We start from the raw sequence: 26,441 nt of genomic DNA on the forward strand, positions 1-26,441 counted from the left end.
AAAACTCCCCCGCCTCAACCAACATATCATTAAGAGAAACATTTTGACAAAGTAACATGAAGATTGGGAATGAAATGTGACTTCTACAGTTTTTACAAGGTTTTTCTTTTTTTTACCTAGTGACCTAGTTTTTGAACCGGCATGACCCAGTTTTGCACTCAACCGAGGTATCATGGGGACAAAGCTTCTGATCAAGTTTCATGAACATCGGACAAGAAATGTGGCCTCTAGAGTGTTTAAAAATTAATGCGGATGGACGGACGATCAGACAGACGACAAGAAAAGACTGATATCAAAAGCTCACCTGAGCAATCGGGTGAGCTAAAAAAATCAAATTAAAAAAAAATACAACTTCGGTTAAAAATAAACACGATATGATGAATATGTAAACAAATACAGACTAGTTTATTTTTATTTTACTTCGACAGATTATTTGACTTTAAAAGAAAACTAATTTTACCAAACAGTAATTCCAAACGTGATTCTTAGAATTACACATGCCGCTAAGGAAATTCATAGAGTAGCGTCTATATATAAAGTGAATATTAATATGATACTAGAGCTTTGTCACAGATTAAACGAATACCCCCACATGAAGAGAGGATAAAATGTACTTAAAATAGGGAACACCATGCTGAATTGCAGGCCTTTTCCGCCCTATGCCACGGGTCCGAATATCAGCTCCATTCCCAATGCAAATGTTTGTTTTTTTAAACCTTTAAATTTACAAGTTAACCTGATCAAGTGTAGAAAATAGAAAAATATTGCATAATTAAATTATTTGTTGCCTTGAATTTGTTTTAAAAACAGTAAAATATGTTAAATTGATTATTTAAGACTTTCCTTATTTTCCCCAAAATCCGGTGATTCGTGCGATTTTTTCCCCCTCAAAAAAGGCCAGGCCCTTTCCCCAAAATCAGATAAAAAACCCTGCACTCATCACACATGTTCATAAGATTTTGTAAAATTTTAATAATATGTTATCAAAATAGTTGTTATTTGCCAGTTAACGGCTTCTTTGAAATATTAGAAACACACTTTACATGCGATTATTTTTCCCAATTGAGCCAGTTTTGTGATTATTTTTTTTCCCCATATGTTTTTTTTTCACGACCCGAAATTCCCAAAATTCCAGTGTGGCGAATTCACAAAATATAGCGGAAAGACCTGATGTGTAAAACCAACTAAGTGACCACGTGACCTAGTTTTTGGCCAGGCATGGCCAATGTTCAAACATGGCCTAGAGTTTGGTGTAGAGCGGATGATAAGTACTTGAAATAGAGAGCAGACACCATACTGAATGTGTAAACGCATTAAGTGACCCCCTGACATAGTTTATGGCCCAGCATGGTCCATGTTCAAACATGGCCTAGAGATCATCTTCATAAAACTTCTGACCAAGTTTGGCCAAGATCGGAAGTAAACTACTTCAATTAGAGAGTGGACGACATGCTTAATGTTTTAAAACGCACAAATGACCCCCACCCCGTGAACTAGTTTTTGACCCAGCAAGGTCCATGTTTGATCTTTGCCTTAAGATCATCTAGATAAAACTTCTGACCAGGTTTGTTGAATATCGGATGAAAACTACTTGAATTAGAGAGCGGACACCATGCTGAATGTTAAACAAGAGGGCCATGATGGCCCTAAATCGCTCACCAGACTTATTAAGATCAGATGAAAACTATGACCTCTGTTGTCCACACAAGGTTTTTCTATGATTTGACCTAGTGATCTTGTTTCTGACCCCAGATGAACAAATACATCTCCCAGTCCAGATTTTATCAAGATAAACATTCTGACAAAATGTCATTAAGATCTGATGGAAACTGTGACCTCTATTGTCTACGCAGGGTTTTTCTATTATTTGACCTAGTGACCTTGTTTTTAACCCCAGCAGTGATTTTTTTTGCTTTTTTTTGTTACAGCCTGTGTCATTTGGATTGGGAAAATTAGCGCGATAAACAATGAAATTGGGAAAAATAGCGCGATAAACCAAAAAATTGGGAAACATTAGAAATACGATTATAAGAACAGAATTAAAGTTGCAAAGTTCATGTTTGACAGCATTTTTATATTATAAAAAGTTGCTTTAATGTTTTCTTACAATGAATACAAGTAAGTTAATATGCTTCCACATGCATATTAAACTTGCAATAATCTATAAATTCTTAAATATACCATTTAATCATAACCTCTTTAAGAGTATGAATTAAATTCAGCATTTTTTTTTAAATATATTGACGTTCCCATTCTGATTCTCTAACTTTGGAGAGGCTATTTGTCGCCCAAGTAAAGGTCGACTTTGTTGATATATCATATAATTGTGAAAACATTTGCAAATATTAACAAACACGCATTAGTGTTCTTGCTGTGTAAATGATGTATTAAATAGAGTTTTAATAATATATTTCATTTGTTTACCTTTCAATATCTTGCACTTGACATCCTCAGTTCCATGCTATTCTAGCAAATTGTACAGCTTGACAAACATAATAAAGCAGAATATGCATATGAATCTGATTATACACAGATCCAATAACATATCAATCAAATCATGTTTGTCTCTTTTACTTTTTGAACGCTACTAATCTTAAATGCTTTAACTTTGTGAGTAGACTAACTCCGATTTCCCAACACTGATTTCCGAACATTCACTGTGAAGATTTCTTAAAATCTAATAAATAATTGTTGTTTTTTATCTCAAACGTCGTATGTTGCGTTTAATGACACACGCATGAAATTATTCCCTAATAACCATATGATATCCGTAGTTAATTTGAATGTTATTTATCATTTTCGCTGCTCATTGCAATTTTCTCGTCTGCTTGCCACCATCTTGAACGTGTGCAGAAACAGGCGTTAACAATCAGGATACATCGGTATCCTCCACAATATAGAGATGTGTGGTTAGCAACGTAAAATCGTATTCGGCTACATTTGCGCACAATACGTAAGTCAGTTATTCGGCGACGACTAGTCAAGCTCGATCGGCACTCGTGGTACGAAATTAACGCAAAATAACATTGTTATCTTATTGGCTTTATTGGGAAAATTTTGTCATTTTTTGGGAAATTTTGGTCAGATTTTTGGAAAAAAACGTCATTTTTTGCAATTGGGAAGCAGCCGAATATCGGCGATAATTTTGGGCAAAAAAATCACTGCCCAGATAACCCAAATACAATCCCAACCCAGAATTCATCAAGATTAACATTCTGGCCAAATTTTATTAAGATTGGATGAAAACTGTGACCTCTACTGTCTACACAAGTTTTTTTTATAAACTTTGACCTAGTGACCTAGTTTTGACCTGAGATGACCCAATTTCGATCCCAAACCTGATTTTAACAAGACAAACATTCTGACCATAATTATTTCATTAAGATCTGATGAAAACTGTGTCCTCAATTGTCTACACAAGGTTTTTCTATGATTTGACCTAGTTTCTGACCCCAGATGACCCAAATACATTTCCAATCCAGATTTTAACAAGATAAACATTCTGACCAAATTTCATAAAGATTGGATGAAAACTGTGACCTCTATTGTCTACACAAGATTTTTCTATTATTTGACCTAGTGACCTAGTTTTTTACCTTGACCTCTCACCAATCAAAATGTGCAGCTCCATGAGATACACATGCATGCCAAATATCAAATTGCTATCTTCAATATTGCAAAAGTTATTGCAAAAGTTTAAGCAAGGTTTAAGTTTTGAAGCCATATATTTGACCTTTGACCTATAAGGATTACCTTGACCTTACACCACTCAAAATGTGCAGCTCCATGAGATACAAATGCATGCCATATATCAAGTTGCTATCTTCAATATTGCAAAAGTTTAACCTAAAGGTTAAAGTTTCGAGACAGCATGACAGACAGAAAGGCCAAAAACAATGTATCCCCGATCATTCGATCCGGGGGCATAAAAATATTACTTCCCCTGTGAAAATTATCTGTATCTGCCAAATGATATAAAATAGAAATTATCTCCCTTTAAAGCTTGTTACTTCCCTTGGATTTTGTTTTTTTGACCTTTGTCCTTGAAGGATGACCTTGACCTTTCACCACTCAAAATGTGCAGCTCCATGAGATACACATGCATGCCAAATATCAAGTTGCTATATTCAATATTGCAAAAGTTATGGCCAAGTTTTCGGACGGATGCACAGACTGACAGACGCAGGCTACTTTGAAAATATAACTGGCTACTCAAATTTTTCTAGAGAATACCGCACAAATGGAATGTTCCAATTTTTAATGCGTAGGTTTTCAATAAACTAACATGTTTAGAACCTGCCATGAGTTGGTAGTAACAAGTTAACATGCCATTAACTGACAATGAATGGATGTGCATTAAGTTAAATGATATGAAAGAAATGCAGCTAGGTGAAACTTACAGAAAGGCTCTGGGCTTGCAGATTTTTTGCTGGGCTACCTAATTTCACAACTTGGTTTGCGTCTTGGCAACCAGCCAGATAAGTTTGTTCCTATCCCTGATACAAATCCACTACACATTCTACAGCGGGCAAAAAGGCAAAGGGCCAAAACTGGTCACAGTCAAAATTTCTTTCATACAGATCACCAACATATTCAGCTGTTCCAAGTCTGAGCAAAGTTTGCCAATCAGTAAGAGGAGTTGAACACACAATTTTGCAACTATAATTATTATTATCTGGCATAACTGGCAAAGACATAGTTCTGCCAAAAACTCTGCGCAGCCAAAATTCCTTTCTTTAACATCATCTACACATAAAGATAATTCAAAGTGAAAATTTGGGCCAAATCCACTAGCAGTATAAGGAGTTGAAAACACAAAATTGTGCAACCATAGTGGTTAAACAAACTTTATTTTCTATTGCACAATGGCTGTGAAAAATGCTGGAAAAATTTCAATTTATGTTCAATGTTTTTACTTATGAAAAATGCCCTGCGGCTATAGTCTGTAAATGAACTTCAATTAATTACAATCACAGGGTTCTTAGTTCATTATTTTTTCACCAGTAACTTGCCTTACCAGGACAGTCAATCTTCCTTCACAATTTGGACATTGGAATTGATTTCTGATTTATATACCAGTTTTTTTGGTAGTAATTCCCTTTTCAATTTATAACAACTAATTTGTCAACCACCTAAATTTAGTGAGTCGTTCATTTGTTCCATTATCTTCAGAAAAAACAAAAACTCAGCAAACAAATTGCCAAAACATTTTCAATGACTGATTTTGTTAATCAGATTAGAAAGCCACAGCTAATAACATAGCGAATAACAAACAAATGTTGTTATGCAAGATAACTGTTCAATGGAATCGGTTGTAATCCCCCTCCTTTTTTATATGAAGTTACACACGTTTCAGAAATGAACCTAGAGCCCATAAGAAATTTATTGAAAAAATCATACCCTTTATAAGATTTCATAAAGATTGGACATAATGTATGGTCCACAGTCCAAGAGAAAAGATAAAAAATCTAAGGACCTACCCGGCAAACTTGACTGCCTCATCAGTTCCCAGCAAGCAACCCTCTGGAGCGAGCAGGTCCTTTAAGGACTCCAGCACTTCCTGTGGGTCCACGGGTCCCTGCAAGCATACAATGGAATGTATAGGTGAGGACCAGAGAGGGGAACCAATCAAACAAACAGCACTGATCAGCATGTATTATTACAAAAAATTATAGAAATGATAAGTTAAATTTTAGCATTATTATTAAAGCATGTTGCAAAAGCAATTGTCAGTTCTGTGTTCTCAATATAACAAGTACTTTGAATGAAATCAAAATTTATACATGCACTATGCATGCAACAATGATAATAAGCAACTGACGAATGGAAAAAAAATCAGTGACAGTGGCATTGGTACAGGATTCAAATAATAAACTAAGAATACTTCCATCAACTGACTACAGTAGGCATATTTTGAAAGCTAAATAAACAAACAGACTACACTATACATATTTTGAAAGCTAAATAAACAGACTTCCAATAAATTTCACATTTTTATTAGTTGAATATAGTCATATAAGTTTGATCAGTTAAGACAAATGTAAAATTATACAAGATGAATGTTATTCTACCAAAAGCTAAAATGTAATAATTAAAACTATCCATAGATGGTATGCAATGATTAATTACAAAAGAAACAAGCGAGGTCATTATCTCATATCCCCTGCAAAATTAATATTGTTTATGGATTGGTGATGAACTTAAAGAACATACATCATACAAAATAACTAAAGGCAATAACTCTTATTAAATAAAGTATAGGGTTATGGTTCCAGTGCATGGCATTTCACCTCATTTATATCTATACACCTATGAAGTTTCATGTTGAAATCTTGTATAGCCCTAAAAAGTTTGTTACAGATGAACGGACTGACTCGCAGACAATGCCAAAAGTATATCCCTCTACCTTCGACAGAATGGCTCACCAGTTGTAACTTCTAGCAATCACACTGATTTGTCTATTACATATCACACAATATACAACTACTACTGTTCACACACAACAGCAATATTTCTACAAAAAGTCCCCTGTCCTTAACCATTATATACAACAATCATACACAAATCTTAATGTCTACTGTCAATAACACACAGATTTACTAGTACAAATCAAACAGCCATGACTAAATGTTCTTTACACCCATGTAAACATAACTTCTTCTAAACATATTCCTAATAATTATTACTGCTTCAAACTTGAAATGATATCTTCTTCCATTTACACATAGCAGCTTGTATCTATTTTTATAACATGACCTACGCTCCAGGAGTGAAATAACGTAATGATCAATTTTGTTTATTACACGGGTGTTATTACACTAGTTATATAACTGTGAAATGACATCAATTTTTGATGTCTTTATTCCAGTAAATTTCTTCAGTTAAACTCTTTTACAATGTGAATAAACGGTGAAGAGCATAAAATAACAAGAAAATTTGTTGGTCATGTAATTAATAGAATCTTAGATTCGTGATCATTTTGTATTGAATTTATTAAACTCGTCATCTTAATAAAGATAACACGAGCTGTCACCATAGGATGTCTTATGCTACCTATAAACGCTTGATGAGAGTTAAGAGCTTTTTCGAAACCTAATCGCAAATTTCGAAACCTAAACGCGGACCCCAAGTTCAAGGTTAAGGTCACAGGTGGGCAAAATTATTGTGTGTATGGAAAGGCTTTGCCCATATACACATGCATACCAAATATGAAGCTTATATCTCAAGGGACATAGAAGTTATGAGCATTTTTCGAAACCTAAGCGCAGTGTGACGGACAGACTATATCACTATATGCTCTCCTTCGGGGGCATAAAAACTCAGCAAGCCTCGTTTTTATCTTCATTTAGATGGCTTGTTTAATAAATTCAATACAAAACGACCACTCACGTAAGATCCTATATCTATAAAACAGATGGTTATTTTGGTACTTACCAATACTACCAAAAACTCACATTTATTTCTTTGAACAGTTATGAACACAGCATATAGTTACAATTGCTACCAATAACATCAGCTTAAATTCTATGTATCACATTCAATACACTCAATAAAGTCATAGCTTCTACCGAACACATGATAATGCTTTTGTCCTAACGCACAACCATAAACGCAAGCACAAAGCATTCGCTTTTATCAATTATTTGAAATTAGAACAGCTACCTATCACACAAATAATCATGGACTCCATTCCCAAATTAAATAAAATCATGACCACCATCACGAATATTATCGTGACCAGCATCACACATATAACCATTACCACGAACACACACGTAATCATTGCCCAAATGAAATGTAATATCACTCACATTATCTTGACCAAAATCACACATAAAATCATGCACATCATCACACTTATAATATCTACCACCATAGAATATAATCAGGACTGCCATCATACATATCATATTGACCACAATCATGACAACCACACATAAATCACGTCCACCATCACACATAAATCACGTCCACCATCACACATTAATCATGTCCACAATCACACATAAATCACGTCCACCATCAAACATTTAATCATGCCCACCATCACACATATAATCATGACCACCATCCCACGTAAATCATATCCACCATCACACATATAATCATGACCACCTCACAGATAATCATGACCACAAATATACATTTAATCATGATCACCATCACACACAAAAATCATAACCACAAATATACATAAAATCATCACCACCACCACACAAAACTCCTGTCCACAATCACACAAAAAATCATGACCAAAAAATTCATTTAATCATAACCACTGTCACACATCAAATCATTACAACTTTCACACATATAATCATGACCACAAGCACACATATGATCATAACCACTTTCAAACACATAATCATGACCACCATCACACATATGATCATGACCACTTTAAAACATATAATCATGACCACCATCACGTATAATAATGACCACCATCAAATAAATGATCATGATCACTTTCAAACACATATAATTATGACCACCATCAAACATATGATCATGACCAATTTAAAACATATAATCACGTCCACTATCAAACATATAATCACGACCACCATCACACATAATCATGACCACCATCACACATAATCATGACCACCATCAAACATATGATCATGACCGCTTTTACACAAAATGATGACCACCATCACACCTATAATCATGACCACAAGCACATAAAATCACCACCTTCATACATATCATCATCACCACCTTCACACATATCATCATGACCATCATCAAACATATCATCATGACCATCATCGAACATATCATCATGACCACCATCATACATATCATCATGACCACCATCATACATATCATCATGACCATCATCACACATACCATCATGACCAAAATCAAACATATCATGACCATCATCAAACATAATCATGACCATCATCAAACAGATCACCATGACCAGCATCACACATATCATCATGACCAAAATCAAACATTATCATGACCATCATCAAACATATCATCATGACCATCATCAAACATATCATCATGACCATCATCAAACATAATCATGACCATCATCAAACAGATCACCATGACCATCATCAAACATGACCATCATCAAACATATCATGACCATCATCACAAACATCATCATGACCATCATCACAAACATCATCATGACCATCATCACAAACATATCATCATGACCATCATTAAAACATACCATCATCACACATATCATCATGACCATCATCAAATATTTCATCATGACCATCATCAAACATACCATCATCACACATATAATTATGGTCATCATCACAAACATCATCATCAAACATATCATCAAGACCATCATCAAACATATCATCATGTCCATAATCAAACATATCATCAAACATACTATCATCACACATATCATCATGACCATCATCAAACATACCATCATGACCGTCATCAAACATACCATCATCACACATATCATCATCAAACATACCATCATGACCATCATCACACATATCATCATGACCATCATCACACATACCATCATAACACATATCATAATGACCATCATCACACATCATCCTAACCATTATCACACATATCATCATCAAACATATTATCATGACCATCATCACACATATCATCATCAAACATATCATCATGACCATCATCACACATATCACCATGACCATCATCAAACATAAAATCATGACCATCATCAAACATATCATCATGACCATCATCTTACATATCGTCATGACCATCATCAAACATGTCATCATCATGACCATCATCAAACATATCATCATGACCATCATAAAACATATCATCATGACCATCATCTTACATATCATCATGACCATCATCAAACAGATCACCATGACCATCATCAAACACATCAATTAATCGAGACTTTTGATACAACTACTATTCTACATACTAGTATGCCATGTTAATACTATCAATACACGTCTTGCAACAATGCCACTAACAGTTCTATTGACGTCATCTTTCTTCTACCAGTTCCTTACTCTAACCAATGGTGTTATCTTGCTTCTACCACTTCCTTACTTTTACCACACAAGAATTTAACAAAATACCTACGCAAGATTGAAAATTGTCATGTCCAAATCAATGACTTCTCCATCCCTAAGGAGAGATGCATTTGGTCACTGAGTCAGGTGTATAACTCTCCCATGCTTATGACTCAAGCACTCTCGACATACAACCGGGAAGGTTGTTGGTAACGCAGCGCAGTCAGACCTGCTGATGTCGACATGCCATTTACCCGAGAGTGGATCTAAGGAACATGGTTTGTTGTGTGTGAAATTAATTCAGCTGGCTTTAATCATTATCAGCAAAAATTACTTTCATAGCTTGCAGAATATGATGATAGAAACAAAAACATTTTACATTTGTTAAAGTTACATACTTGCTTCATCAAAAGACAATGAAATTGGAGCTAACAACCAAAAGGAAATAGTGCAAATAATAGCATAGAGTATTGAACATCTAATGTTCGACTTCACAAATGGTAATTTTGTTCACAATAACCAAACAAACCGTGATTTAGCTTTACCCTATCATTGGTTTTCTAGGAATAATAATGCAAATTACAACAAATGTGTTAAAATTCTACAGAGTAGAAACCATTTGAAACAGTCTACCCAATATACTTTAAAGCTGTATATTTTCTATATTTCACCTCTTTGACTTTGACCTTAGAAAAAAAGGATTGCACCTGCCGCAATTATCACACATAATCATGACCACCATCACACATTATCATGACCACCATCACACATATGATCATGACCACTTTCACACAAAATCAGGACCACCATCACACCTATAATCATGACCACAAGAGCACATAAAATCATCACCAGCTTCACACATATCATCATGACCATCATCAAACATATCATGACCATCACCACACATATCATCATAACCATCATCAAACATCATCATGACCATCATCAAACATATCATCATAACAGTCATTAAACATATCATCATGACCACCATTACACATTTCATCATGACCATCATCAAACATATCATCATGACCATCATCAAACATATCATCATGACCAAAATCAAACATAATCATGACCATCATCAAACAGATCATCATGGCCATCATCAAACATGACCATCATCAAACATATCATGACCATCACCACAAACATCATCATCATGACCATCATCACAAACATCATCATCATGACCATCATTATAACATACCACCAAGACCATCATCACACATATCATCATGACCATTAACACACATATTATCATGACCATCATCAAACATATCATCATCACCATTATCACATATCACCATGACCATCATCAAAAATATAATCATGACCATCATCACACATAGCATCACACATATCATGACCATCATAAAACATATGAACATCATCAAATATATCATCATGACCATCACCAAACATACCATCATCACTTACATCATAATCAAACATATCATCATGACCATCATTATAACATACCATCAAGACCATCATCAAACATATCATCATGACCATCATCAAACATATCATCAATCATACCATCATCACATATTATCATGACCAAAATCAAACATATCAACATGACCATCATCAAACAGATCATCATGACCATCATCAAACATCATCACACATATCATCATGACCACCATCACACATATCATCATGACCATCATCACAAACATCATCATCATTACAATCATTAAAACATACCATCATCAAACATATCATCATGACCATCTTCAAACATATCATCAATCATACCATCATCACATATTATCATGACCAAAATCAAACATATCAACATGACCATCATCAAACAGATCATCATGACCATCATCAAACATCATCACACATATCATCATGACCACCATCACACATATCATCATGACCATCATCACAAACATCATCATCATTACAATCATTAAAACATACCATCATCAAACATATCATCATGACCATCTTCAAACATATCATCATGACCATCATCAAACATATCATCATGACCATCATCAAACATACCATCATCACACATATCATCCTGACCATCATCACACATATCATCATCAAACATATTATCATGACCATCATCACACATATCATCATCAAACATATCATCATGACCATCATCACACATATCATCATGACCATCATCACACATATAATCATGACCATCATCAAACATATCATAATGACCATCATCAAACATATAATCATGACCATCATCAAACATATCATCATGACCATCATCTTACATATCATCATGACCATCATCTTACATATCGTCATGACCATCATCAAACATGTGATCATCAAAAGTATCATCATGACCATCAATAAACTTATCATAATGACCATCATCTTACATATCGTCATGACCATCATCAAACTCACATCATGACCATCATCAAACACATCAATTAATCGAGACTTTTGATACAACTACTATTCTACATACAAGTATGCCATGTTAATACTATCAATACACGTCTTGCAACAATGCCACTAACAGTTCTACTGGCGTCATCTTTCTTCTACCAGTTCCGTACTCTTACCAATGGTGTTATCTTGCTTCTACCACTTCCTAACTTTTACCACACAAGAATTACACAAAATACCTACGTAAGACTGAAATTTGTCATGTCCAAATCAATGACTTCTCCATCCCTAAGGAGAGATGCATTTGGTCACTGAGTCAGGTGTATTACTCTCCCATGCTTATGACTCAAGCACTCTCGACATACAACCGGGAAGGTTGTTGGTAACGCAGCGCAGTCAGACCTGCTGATGTCGACATGCCATTTACCCGAGAGTGGATCTAAGGAACATGGTTTGTTGTGTGTGAAATAAATTCAGCTGGCTTTAATCATTATCAGCAAAAATTACTTTCATAGCTTGCAGAATATGATGATAGTAACAAAAACATTTTACATTTGTTAGTCACATACTCCCTTCATCACTAGACAATGAAATTGGAGCTAACAACCAAAAGGAAATAGTGCAAATAATAGCATACAGTATTGAACATCTAATGTTCGACTTCACAATTGGTAATTTTGTTCACAATAACCAAACAAACTGTGATTGAGCTTTACCCTATCATTGGTTTTCTAGCAATAACAACGCAAATTACAACACGTGTTAAAATTCTACGGAGTAGAAACCATTTGAAACAGTCTACCCAATTTACTTTAAAGCTGTATATTTTCTATATTTCACCTCTTTGACTTGGACCTTAGAAAAAAAGGATTGCACCTGCCGCAATTATCACTGCTGATATTTGTTTTTAAACTGCTGATTAATGATTAATTTACATTCTTGACTATCTAAACAATCGTCCTCGTCCTCGTCTTCCAAGCTTTTCACAATAAACATTTTGATAGAACCAACTGATAGAGCGTTGACATATGGGTCTAATCTTTAACCCGGTATCCATTTCATAGGACTATTCTTGTAGAGCAAATATTTATGTACATATTGTATTGTCCTGACACATATATTTACCTATAAGTATGACCCTGACCTTAAAGCCTGGTTGTAATATTCAATTTATTCTTAAAAACTTTTGGTCTGTGAAACACTATGGCATTGTAGCATTTGTTCCATTGTGAAATATTTCAAATATGTAACAGAAAATGTGTCCTTGAGATTAAAGATAAGGCTCTTGCATACAACACTTTCATTCTGTTAAAGAGTTTGCTCAATAACACGAAGACCTCCTTGCATTAAGATAACAAATTAATAATTTGTATCAGACAGGACAGCAACATTCCAAATTCATTGACATGGCCATTCACAATGTAATGGTTTAAAATGACCTTGACCTATAGCTTAAGACAGGAACATGGGACAAATGCATATCTTCAAAAGCATAAAAAAGCGAGGTATGTTTTTATAAAATTCCCAACTGAAAGACAAAGTAACAGTCTGCACAAACATGATAATATCCAGAAAAATGGACCCACAAATATAACCATGACCTTTGACCCAAGGACACAGGCCTTAAACACAGTATTGACGACATGGTAAACATTTACAAACGTTTATTCAGTGCTCTAATCAAAGAGGGTGTTTGAACATACTGTAGGATACCCATCAAATGCATAACCTTGAACTAGGATGCTTTAGTCTCCACATGATGCTTTAGTCTCCACAAGCTGCATATAGTACACGTTTGATTTTGGAACTCTCAAGTATGGCCTTGACATTTTGGCATGTGAATCCGGTCGTGTACAACACATTGTAGAATACAAATGGATATATTTTGGTGAGACTCTTGACATACAATAATACTTTCTCAATAAAAAGCAGTATTCCCATTAGATTTGAGACCTCACGTTTGCTAGAGACAGATATGGTATGCGACAGGCCCCCTCCACCTGCTCGATGTTTGTAGATGCTTTAAAATTGCCTTTTTGAATAAAGTGTTACAATCTTGACGAGCCTTATTTGACCTAGACCTTTGAGCCTGGGACATGGGTCCTTGCATTTGATACAGTATCAACATGGTGAATTGAAAGGCGAGAAATTGTATGATACCCCATCAATATGGTGAATCTAATGGCAGGAATTTGTATAATTACATGGATTGGCATTTTACAATTGCATTTTGAAATTATTACAACTTGTACCATGAAAAATGTGACCTCTAAGTGTGACCTTTTCACCCCGTCTTACCTGTGACAGTCTCAACATTACGAGCATTTCTTGCAAACCTTTTTATTTATTCAAAGAGTGCCAATTTGTCATAAAAGATGCATGTTTAAAGGTCAAGGTTATATTGATCATAAAATAATGTATAAAAATGTTGTACTAATGATGGCACAGATGTAAAAGATATACTTTTTTTTCTCCAAGGTAGGAGCTTAATTAATAGCAAACATTTTAAACTTCTTTTAAAATGTGGTAAAAAAAGAATGTTGCACTCCTTTCAATGGAACTTCAATACTCCATATTTGAAATCTCAAATCTTTGTAAAACTGTGTCAAGGCATGCAAACTCAACTTATTAAGAATGAATACCACTTGGACATATTTGTATAATTCCCGACTTGTTCAAATTATGGCGATCATTGTGTCAGAGGTCACATGGAAGTTTGCAACTGTACTTTTTGCATGTCAAATGTAACAACAGTGCTGAACTGTCACAATTACACCCGTTTGAAGGTTTAAGATAACTTGATAACTTTACCATTTCAGTGGCAAAATGGATATTTTTTAAAATAAAGCGTCACAACTTAACCTTTTGAGTGACACCATGATAAATCCTTGAAATGCACTAAGTGACCTAATGAACTTGTTTTTGACCGGCATGACCCATATTTGAACTTGACCTAGATATCATTTAGACACAACTTCTTACCAAATTTGGTGAAGATCGGATGAAAAATAATTCAACTAGAGCTGATGTGACGTATACCCCCACATGCTGCATTAAAAGAACTATTTTGCATTTTGTCTTCACAAACAAGAGAAGCTAATTTATTGCAATTTTTAAGAATTATTATGCCATTATCATTTATGGCCATTTTGACCTTCAAATTCTTGAATTCTTTCGCATGACACGCCATCCAATGACTGTGATTAAAATAAATGCACAGTCATTTTAAAATCTCACAATGAATGACATAGTTCTGGTAAGATTTTTTATGGCCATCTTTGACCTTGACCATTGAGATAATGACATAATTCTTTCGTGTGACACACCGTCCAATGATGGTCAACAAGTGATTTTGAAATCTCACAATGAACGACATAGTTATGGCCCGGACAAGCTCATTTATGGCCATTTTTTACCTTTGAACTCAAAGTGTGACCTTGACCTAGGAGATATCGCATAATTCTTTTGCGCGTCACACTGTCCTACGATGGTGAACAAAATGTGCCAAATGATTTTAAAATATATCGTTATGTCCTGGACATTTTTGACCTTTGAACTTAAAGCGAGACCTTGACCTTGGAGATATCAATATTATTCTTTCGCACGACACACCCTCCAATGATGGTAAACAAATGGGCCAAATGATATTAAAATCTCACGATGAACGACATAGTGATGGCCTGGACAATCTCATTTATGGCCAATTTTGACCTTTGAACTCAAAGTGTGACCTTGACCTTGGAGATATGAACGTAATTCTTTCGCGCGACACACCGTCTAATGATGGTGAACTAATGTGCCAAATGAATAAAAAAAAACTCAAAATGAATGACATAGTTATGGCCCGGACAAGCTCATTTATGGTAATTTTTTACCTTTGAACTCAAAGTATGACCTTGACCATTGAGATTCGCACGATACACTGTCCAATTATGGTGAACAAATGTGCCAAATGATTTTAAAATCTCACTATGAAAAACATAGCTATGGCCCGTACAAGCTTATTTTTGACCTTTGAACTCAAAGTGTGACCTTGACCTTGGAGATATCAACGTAATTCTTTCGCACGACACACCGTCCTATGATGGTGAACAAATGTGGCAAATGATTTGAAATTTCACACTAAACGACAAAGTTATTGCCCGACCAAGCATTTAACCTTTGAACTCAAACTGCAACCTTGACCTTTGAGATATTGACGTACTTCTTTCACACAACACACCGTCGCATGATGGTGAACAAATGTACCAAGTAATTTTAAAATCTAACAATAAATGACATAGTTATGGTCCGGACAAAGTTTCTGTTTAAAACGCACTAAGTGAACACGTGACCTAGTTTTTGACATGGCATGACCCATATTAAAATTCGACCTAGACATCATCTAGATACAACAAATGACCAAGTTTGGTGAAGATCGGATGAAATCTTCGGGACAGACAGACCGACAAAGTGACTCCTATATAGCCCCCATTACCAGTAATGGGGGTATTATTATCGAGCGGACACCATGCTTAATCATTGAAAAGCATTAAGTGACCTCGTGACCTAGTTTTTGACCCGGCATCACCCATATTTAAACTTGACCTAGATATCATCTTGACACAACCTCTGACTAAGTTTGGTTAAGATCGGATGGAAACTACTTCAATTAGAGAGCGGACACCATGCCTTATGCTTGAAATGCACTAAGTGACCTAGTTTTTGACCCGGCAAGACCCACATTTAACCTTGACCTAGATATCATCTTGACACAACTTCTGACCAAATTTGGTGAAGATCAGATGAAAAATACTTCAATTAGAGAGCAGACACCGTGCTAAATGCGTGAAATGCACTAAATGACCTCGTGACCTAGTTTTTGACCCAGCATGACCCATATTTGAACTTGCACAATATATTATCTAGACACAACTTCTGACCAAATTTGATGAAGATTGGATGAAAACTACGTCAATTAGAGAGCCGACACCATGCTTAATGCTTGAAATGCACCAAGTGACCTCATGACCTAGTTTTTGACCCGGCATAACACATATTTGAACTTTACCTAGATATCATTTAGACACAAATTCTGACCAAATTTGGTTAAACCGGATGAAAACTTCTTCAATTAGAGAGCCGACACCATGCTTAATGCACCAATTAACCTCATGTCCTAGTTTTTGACCAGGCATAACCCATATTTGAACTTTACCTAGATATCATTTAGACATAACTTCTGACAAATTTGGTGAAGATCGGATGAATACTACTTCAATTAGAGAGCGAAACCATGCTAAATCCTTGAAATGCACCAAGTGACCCCGTAGCCTAGATATTATCTAGATACAACTTCTGACCAGGTTGGGTGAAGATAGGATTAACACTCGTTGAGTTAGAGAGCGGACACTGCCACCCTCCCGCCAAGGGTGTAACTATAAAACATCTTGTTTTCAAGAGGCGTATAAAAAACAAAAGCTTAATTTCCGGAAAAATATTGACATTTCTTGAAATATGTGAAAAATGAATGGTGTCCCATTAAATTGGGCTCATACTGGGAAGAAACTTGCATTATCCTTTCACCATACCAGAGAACCAACATAACTGCATTTAACTGGCAGAGTGGCTGACTGGATTATCAGCAATTCATTTGATAGAACAAATTTGACTATATAATATTTAAGATAATCCATTGTATTTTTAATGGTTCTTTTGCACATTAAGCATGTGATAAATTAAAGTGATATTATGGGCATCTAACAGTATACGCGATGTTTATAGATGTATATCGCAACCCTTGTTTATTTTTGGTGTTTTCACTTCATATACTCTTATATTTGTTAATGCAGCTTAACATGCATGTGCTAAAACAATATCCTGGAAATAGAAAAATACCCTGGTAATGCATTTGAACACCAACCTACTTTCGCAGGGCCCTCAATCTATTAAATCTGCCGCCGAAATTCGGCGGCAGTCCCCCACCTGAAAAGTATACGTTTTTCCCTTTTTGGGGAGAAAAATTCCCCCTAAACAATTTTTTTTTTTTTTTTTAATAGAAATATTTGTCTCATGATTATTATATCTCAATTCTATTTCAATTTAATCTTTGCAAACATACTAAATTATGAAAAATGCAATGAATATAGTGCAAACATGTACAAATGTAATAATGAAAGAGTAAGTAAAAAAATCCCCCAAAAAGGGAAACGCCGCGAAAATTACCCTCCTAAGGGCTGCGGACCCCTTCCCCGAAAGTAGTGTGAGGGCGCTGTTTCGTTTTGACAACTGACGACAGAAATGATTCGATGTCAATGTGGGTCTAAATGTAGTTTTCATGCAGATTCGTTTACGGTATACGACACAGACACAATTTTGTTTTACGGATCATTTTGGCTTAGAGGACTGGGTGAGTCATGTAAAATATAGAATATAATATTTTGTTTTTATAGTAAGCAAGACCAGTTGGAGTTAATTGGTCAGTAACCACATTTTAACTAACTATTTTGACCGGTTAATTCTTTTCAGCTCAATTCAACAATGAAAAATGCCCATAATATCACCTTAAAATTAAATGTATCTTTTGAGATCAAAATATTTTAGTGACATCTATTAAAGAACTTTTCTTCTTATGGAAGGAATGTTGGTGCTCTGGTATTTATAATTTGTATCACTCTCCCAACAAGAAAATCCTCTTTCTTTCAACATTTATGTACACACTGACCTTTCACAAGGGGGTCGAACAAATGCCATCCTTAAGTTTTAACATTTTTGCTGTTAACAAAATGTGGATTACGGCAAACTTTTACTTGAACTGCTTGATTTTTTAACATTTTACAAGTCGATTGATAGGCATGCAATTGTCACAACAGCAAATTCAAAACCAGATCTGAGCCTTATTCATTTTTAGCCATTTAAAACTATGTATCTCCCACATCAGATAACAGATTCAAATTGAACAGCTGGTCTTGAAGCTGAATTATTCCAAACCAAGCTTCGTGGTTTACTGGTCAGAATAACAAGCCGATTCAACTGATGTAGAAGTCGATCAGCAGAGATTTTTGCGGTGGATCTCTTGCTGCCAATCATTGGACTCTTTCATTTGCTTCATTTACTGAGCTTGTTGTTGTACTCGTCAAACTTGGTGGACTCTGTTCAGTAACCAAACGATAGCTCATTCTTAACATCTCTGCTTGACTGCGCTGAAAAATACTTAGGCAGAAAAACAACACAACAGAAAATAAATACATTGTACATGTATAACAAAATCAAATGTTACTTATGGTGCATTAAAATACAGACTTAAAATTTGTGTTATAAGTGAACATACAAATATTTATTGAATATACATTTAAGAAATTACTATTCTAACATGCAGTCATCATACACTGCAGGTTGATGACAACTTCTTAAATGTTATTTTAGACTCAACTTTAGTTTTCTGTTAACATCATTAAGCCAGACAGCTTTTAAATATCAAATTTTCTTGGCTTCTTTAATCATGTCTCTGGTAACAAATTTAGAGGAAGAAAAACAAGTTTGTACACATATCGGAAAACTTCTGTATTACTATATCAAAATGTAGCACTTAGTTACAAATGTGAAAAATACCGCTGACATCAATGTGAATTATGTTCAAGCAAAAATCAGTCTGTCTCATTAATGGGTGGATGACTTGGGATGAAGTGTCTTGCATATCTCTACTTCACGACGATTACCTTTACCTAATATAATTTTCATTCTAATTGCTCTAAAAGTGGAAACATGTCAGGCAGGATGGAAACTGCTACTCCCAGAGCTATGTTCAAGAGCAAAGTTCTCAGTAGTGTTTTACATTTTAGACAAAAAAGTGTCATGCAGATATATACCAGCACATTTTTTGATGACATATTTTAAGTTTATATTTGATCAATTGAAAAATGTGTAAGAAGTTTCCTTGACTGAAACATTCTGCGCTTACAGATGGACAGAGTGACTTCAACATACTGCCACCATGTATGGCCTAAAATGAAATTTGATAAAAGCAGGAATCTGCAGCTCCTTACGTGAACTATTTAATTCTGCTATTTTATTTGCAGAATATTTTCTTACCTAAACATACTTACCACTACCTCATAAAAGCCCCCAGCTCACTGAGCACTGCAGTTCAACCATCACAAGAAACCCTACAATAAAATCCTCACCAAACCCTTTACAGATAGAAAACATGAACATTATGTTTGCAGTGCATAGGTTGTTTCGGATTACAATTTCAATGCCTGAAATAAATGAAAACTAAAACTAAAATTTTCTCAATTCTTACCAATGCCACTGTCAAAGCCTAATTGGTGAATCACTATTACATGTGTATGAGTTTTTATGGGTCGAACATATGATCATTATAAAAAATACTGTACCATCGTCTTTTCTTTTGCAATAACTGGTTTAATGCATTTCTTCACTTTCTTAAAGCCACTCCTAGTAAAGATCATTAGTTCAACTTCCATCAGGGATTCTGAAAATAAACAAACATTTGACATTAACAATTAGACAACAAACAACCAACCAAACAAGAGCCGTCTCCACAGGATGACATAAGCCCCCGATAAACGCTTTGATAGAAGTTATGAGCATTTTTCGAAACCTAAACGCATTTTTCGAAACCTAAACGCGGACCCCAAGTTCAAGGTCATAGAGGTCGAATTTGTGTGCATATGGAAAGGCCTTGTCTATATACACATGCATACCAAATATGAATGTTACATCTGAAGGGACATAGAAGTTACAAGCATTTTTCGAAACCTAAACACAAAGTGTGAAGGACAGACAGACTGACAGTGCGATCACACTATATGCCCTTCTTCGGGGGCAAAATAATGTACATTGCTCACAAAAAAAGAGCCGAGTTGTAAACAGTTATTCCCTAAACAATAAAAACCTATCTGTGACATGAAGTCTTATTAAGATTTGATTGGTTATCATTTGAGAGACTTAAAGATTGGGTCAGAAATGTTTGACTTCAAGAAAGGGGATATTTCAAAAGGGCTGATTTTCAATCCAAAGGTCACAACTTTATACACCACCTACATGTACACAAGTAACCACGTCACATACAATTTCTGTGATTGACCTAATATGATTAACACATAGGAAAATTTTATGTTTCCTATAAGTAGTTGTTGTCTATTTCATGTATCAGTTAACTTTATGCCGATTTGTTTTATTTGAATGACAAGATATATGAAGATGCCAAAACAACTTGTTTTAACCTTTTACATATTAAATTAATTTAATTAAATAGTAATAAACTTTGATAACGAGGTCTATTTCTTAGCTACTAACACACAAATTATCCAGCACAATACCTCCATCATCAAGGTATTGAGCAGAACAAGCTTTCAATTTTTAGTTTCTTTGACATTGACCCAACTTAGCCTAAATGCAATCTCATTTGATTTAATGTCTTCATGAAAGTATACACACAATGTATGCACAATACATTAATCTACATGTACATGTAAGCTACAGAAAATTGCAGCACAATACTACCACAGCCAGTCTCCTGACCAAATAAATTAAGCACAAACCATTGTTCTACTTTATTAACAGTGACCTTGACCCCACTGGCCCCAAATGCAATCCTTACATCAGCCTGGAACCATACTACAAAAACAAGCCTGGAACCATACTACACAAACAAGCCTGGAACCATACTACACAAACAATTTCACCATGATATTTCCATCCTTATTCCTATTAATGCAAGCCTGTTTTTTTATCTACATGTATTATTAGCAAAAATGACCTTGACCTTAATACAATTCAAGAATTGGCCCCAAATGCAAACCGCCACTAGATCTGAATGCAAGGGAAGGATAGTAATTAGATGCACATCTTTTCCTGAATTTCCAAAATACATAAAAGGCTACAACAATGCTTACTTACATGTAAAAAAAACAACTTAGTTATGGCAATGGTCTATGCCCTCTAATGTTGATCTTGAAGACATGTGTAAAGTTTTAAATGAATACCTGAACTCTGCAGTAGTTACAGTGAGAAGTATGCATGCAAACTTGAACCTGAATTAACATACACACAAAACTTAACTTGATTTTTCTAAGAACAGAAGGGAACATAATTTATAAATCATGCGGACTGATAAAAACATGTTTGTCTAGGTTTCATTTCAATCTCTTTCAATATTTTCGATTGTATCAATATTATTGACACTATGGGTGCAAACTGGAGGTGCTTAGTGTTGTTTTAGATTTCTTCTGACAATACATTGTTAAATAAAAAACAATATTGATGATATTGTCATTTTTGTAAACAAAGTTATACCGGAAAAGTCTGATGGGTTTTGGGAATGGGCCGTGGTTAATTGGGAACTTTTGCAGATGTGTCCTGTGATGTATACAAAATTCTTTGGTCCATAAACTCCTTTGCCCCTTGTGAAAGATTTGTCATTCTTATTATATGATCCCATTTGAACAGGTCTTTGTACAAAACAAGGTCAATTTGAAGGTCAAAATGAGGCCAGGTGATGTGGGCGTAATTAATTAAGGTGTTAAAGCAGTAAAATTTATACAAATATCAAAGCTTTTAGCATACCGTATTAATTTAAATTTCTATAGCAAGCATATATTATATATCAATAGCAAGCATGTGTTATATTTGGTTAATCTAGCATCAGTCATTTATGTTGCTCTCTCAAATTTCAAGATCACGTACTCACAGTCTGGCAACAGACAATCTAGTTAAAAACAGTTATCAACTAGAGCTTTGTAACACACCTGACAAATACTCCCACATGCCGCATTGACACAGAATATTTTGCATTTAGTCTTCACAAAAAAACAGTGGACATCATGCTCAATGTTTAAAACGCACTAAGTAACCCCGTGACCTAGTTTTTTTACCCGGCATGACCAATATTCGAACTTGGCCTAGACATTATCTAGCTACAACAACTGACCAAGTTTGATGGACATCGGATGAAAACAACTTTAATTAGAGAGCGGACACTTAAAACGTAAGGACCGACAAGCTCACTCCTATATACACGTACCCCCCTTAACTTCGTTTCTGGGGGTATAAAAACAACATAACTTGTTTTTACATTATTTTTTTGGTAATTTCTGTATAATGGCTTAATCCTGTATTGGTTTCTATGTGTCATTCAAACATACAATGTCAAACAATGAACACTATCACTTCTGTGCCCAGTGTCAATTAGAAGCCAACTCTGAGGGGTCATCTGTGTCCTTTGGACGAATGGTTTCTTCAGTGTTTTTTTTTCACTGCTTTGGGAATGGGGCAGGGTCCCTTTGGATTGGGAAAATTCGTGACGTTTTGACTAAAATTGGGAAATTATTGTTGTTGTTTTGCTTACAAATGCTTCAAAATTGAGGATACAAGTGTGCCCAGTATTATATTTACTAAGGTTGATCTTATATAGATGGGAGATGAACAAAATATTGATCTAAAAAAACACAAAAAAACATTTTTTTTTTGGTTCCATCTGGAAATTTTAGCTCCCATTTGGGAAAAATATTTACTTTTTTCCCTTGGATGTATGTGCAAAATAGACAAAAGTAACATCAAATCCAAACTAAAACCAAGCAATGATGTATGTATTTTGCTAGAGAAAAAAATTGGAAGACATTAGGGCTTGAAATCTTATAAATCCACTTACAGTGTAGTTAGGCAGACAGTGCCCCAGTGATTTTTTTTGCTTTTATTTGTTACAGCCTGTGCCATTTGAATTGGGAATATCAGCGTGATAAATCGTGAAATTGGAGGAAAAAAAACGTGATAAAAGCATGAAATTGGGAAAAATTAAGCATTATAAATATGATTATAAGTAACAGAATTAATATCGCTTTTAAGTGCATGTTCAGGTTTTTTTTAGCCATTTTTGGAAAAGAAGTCTGGTCTAATTTGGATTCTTTTTAATCAATAAGTGGCCAATTAGGGAATTATTCATCATCAAAAAGGACTTTAATTTAAATTAAAGATATATATTTTGTATGATGGTTAAAAAATAAAGTTGAGATCTAGAGTAAAGAAAACATATTAAGTCAGAAGAGATTTCTTTTTTTTGGGGGAAATTGGGTGTTTTATTGAGAGATTTTGGTCAGATTTTTGGGAAAAATGTGGGATTTTGCGATTGGGTAGCAGCCGAAAATCGGCGGTGAGCAAAAAAAAATCACTGTGTCCTTAAATATCATTCATCATGATCCAAACCAAAAATGTACTGTTATTTCATTTGTAAACATTTCTACTATACCATAGTTTGACCTGTATTTAATTGAATAAAACAAGTTTTTATCTTGTTTGCATGAGCAACAAACGACCAAATGTAGAGTCATTTTTTCATAATATGCAAATCACGTGTTACTTTTTTATGTTCCTGATATAAACAAGAAAGCGTCGGAGACGGGTGATGCTCCCCAAATGTTTTTATTGTCACAATATTTCACTATATATTCAGATAAAAGGAAACGTCTTAAGGGCACAGTAGTTGGGGGGACAAGACTTTTTATAGAAAATTTCAAAGATCCATAACTCTGTGAAAAATCATCCCACCAGTACCGGCTGATAATATGCACATCTCTTCTTGGTAGTGAAGCTTCCCATAAAGTTTAATTGAATTCCGGTCATTAGTTGCTGAGAAATAGCCCGGACAAAAAATTTGCACAGCGGACAGACAGACGAAGCAGAGAATATATAAATTTTGGGGGAGCATAATAATCTACTACTAGCTAAATTGATATAGACTAAAATTTGCAAAAGAGAATGAATTACATGTATGGTAATAATAAAATTTAAGGGAACTAACTGTGACAGTGCTGTAAATTGAACTGATATGATTATCTCCCTTGTAAACAGTATAAAAGAGAATCAACCAGTAAAATCTGTCAGAAAGGTAATTTTACCTATTTGTTAATGTTTTATTTAGCTAAATATTTTTTTTAAAGAAAAGCCTGAGCAGCGAATTTTTGTCCACTTGAATATGAACCGGTACCGGTCAAAGTGGGAAAAAGAAGCGTGTAAAATTCAAATATTGGGAAAAATTTAGTTGTTAACTCCTGATAACAAACATGAACATTTATATAGCATTCAGTGCTCCAGGTAGGCCTTAATTTGAGGGCGCCCCGCCCTGCCCTCCCGAACCTCCACCCTGCCCTTCCTAGGCCCCCCCCCCTACCCTTAAAAAAACAAACATTTTTTTTTTACATTTTTTACATATAATTCACAACTCTCTTATTACATTTCAAGTAATTAATTAATTTCTCATAGTACACCTTATACTTAAATGGCTCAATAATAATGGGAATAATATATTCCAGGGGTTCTGAAATATGCTGTCTGAGTTGTCCGAGTCGTCAATTTCCCCTTCCGGAAAAGCAGTTTTTGAAAGCTGACATGTCCGGGGACAAGTAAAATTTCCGTTGTAATTTTTTTTTCGAGAACGAAACTACTCTATTTTCCGAAAATCAAAAACGAAAGTTTATATAGATAGCTTATTATTAATCTGCGGACTGGCACACTTTTTCAACTGGAGGTAGGTTATTTTCCGATAATTATTTAATGTAGTAAACCAGTCCACGAGTATATATAGCAACAGCCAATCACGCATAAGAAAACAATTTAATGGAGAAACCACCACACATGTGTATAGCAACAGCCAATTACGCATTAGATAACACTTTTCGTACATTGCAAATGGCCACATACATGTTCTTACGACCTGCATTCGATTTTTATATAATAAAACCACTTCAACGTCAAGCCATGATGCTAATCAGACCAATGATAAAATCAGTTGGGCGTCGGAATAGAAGAGAAAAGCCAAGTATGAATATGATAAACATACGACGCCAAGCGGAAACGAGAATTTGTTGAGTCTTGGCTAATTGATTTTCCTTGGCTTGAAAACGTTGCAGATGTGTGTAAATGTAAACTTTGTAAGGAGTTTCCTTTATAAGCAGATAATTATATACTTACAATTAACGGAGATTATTTTATTTCAAGTGAATTGTCTAGTCATGTTGAGATTATTTAATATCCGAGATGGTATCATCA

General features: G+C 34.9%; 1 protein-coding gene and 2 non-coding genes across 3 annotated transcripts in view; all 3 read right to left on the bottom strand.

Annotated features, from left to right (window-relative positions):
* Positions 1-26,441, bottom strand: part of LOC127836972 (serine/threonine-protein phosphatase 1 regulatory subunit 10-like) — an 84,429-nt gene that overhangs the window by 51,923 nt on the left and 6,065 nt on the right. Inside the window, exons 2-3 of the mRNA XM_052363646.1 lie at positions 20,771-20,868; positions 5,481-5,578 (exon numbers count right to left, since the gene is read on the bottom strand). Of these exons, the coding sequence (XP_052219606.1) occupies positions 5,481-5,578; positions 20,771-20,860 (188 nt within the window). The 5' untranslated portion in view covers positions 20,861-20,868. The remainder of the gene's footprint in view (positions 1-5,480; positions 5,579-20,770; positions 20,869-26,441) is intronic.
* Positions 10,098-10,290, bottom strand: LOC127840198 (small nucleolar RNA SNORA53). The gene has a single exon (XR_008030470.1). It is a non-coding gene; the product is annotated as a small nucleolar RNA SNORA53 (small nucleolar RNA).
* Positions 12,656-12,848, bottom strand: LOC127840197 (small nucleolar RNA SNORA53). The gene has a single exon (XR_008030469.1). It is a non-coding gene; the product is annotated as a small nucleolar RNA SNORA53 (small nucleolar RNA).

The sequence above is a fragment of the Dreissena polymorpha genome, chromosome 7, assembly GCF_020536995.1.
Source record: "Dreissena polymorpha isolate Duluth1 chromosome 7, UMN_Dpol_1.0, whole genome shotgun sequence".
Classification (NCBI taxonomy): domain Eukaryota; kingdom Metazoa; phylum Mollusca; class Bivalvia; order Myida; family Dreissenidae; genus Dreissena; species Dreissena polymorpha.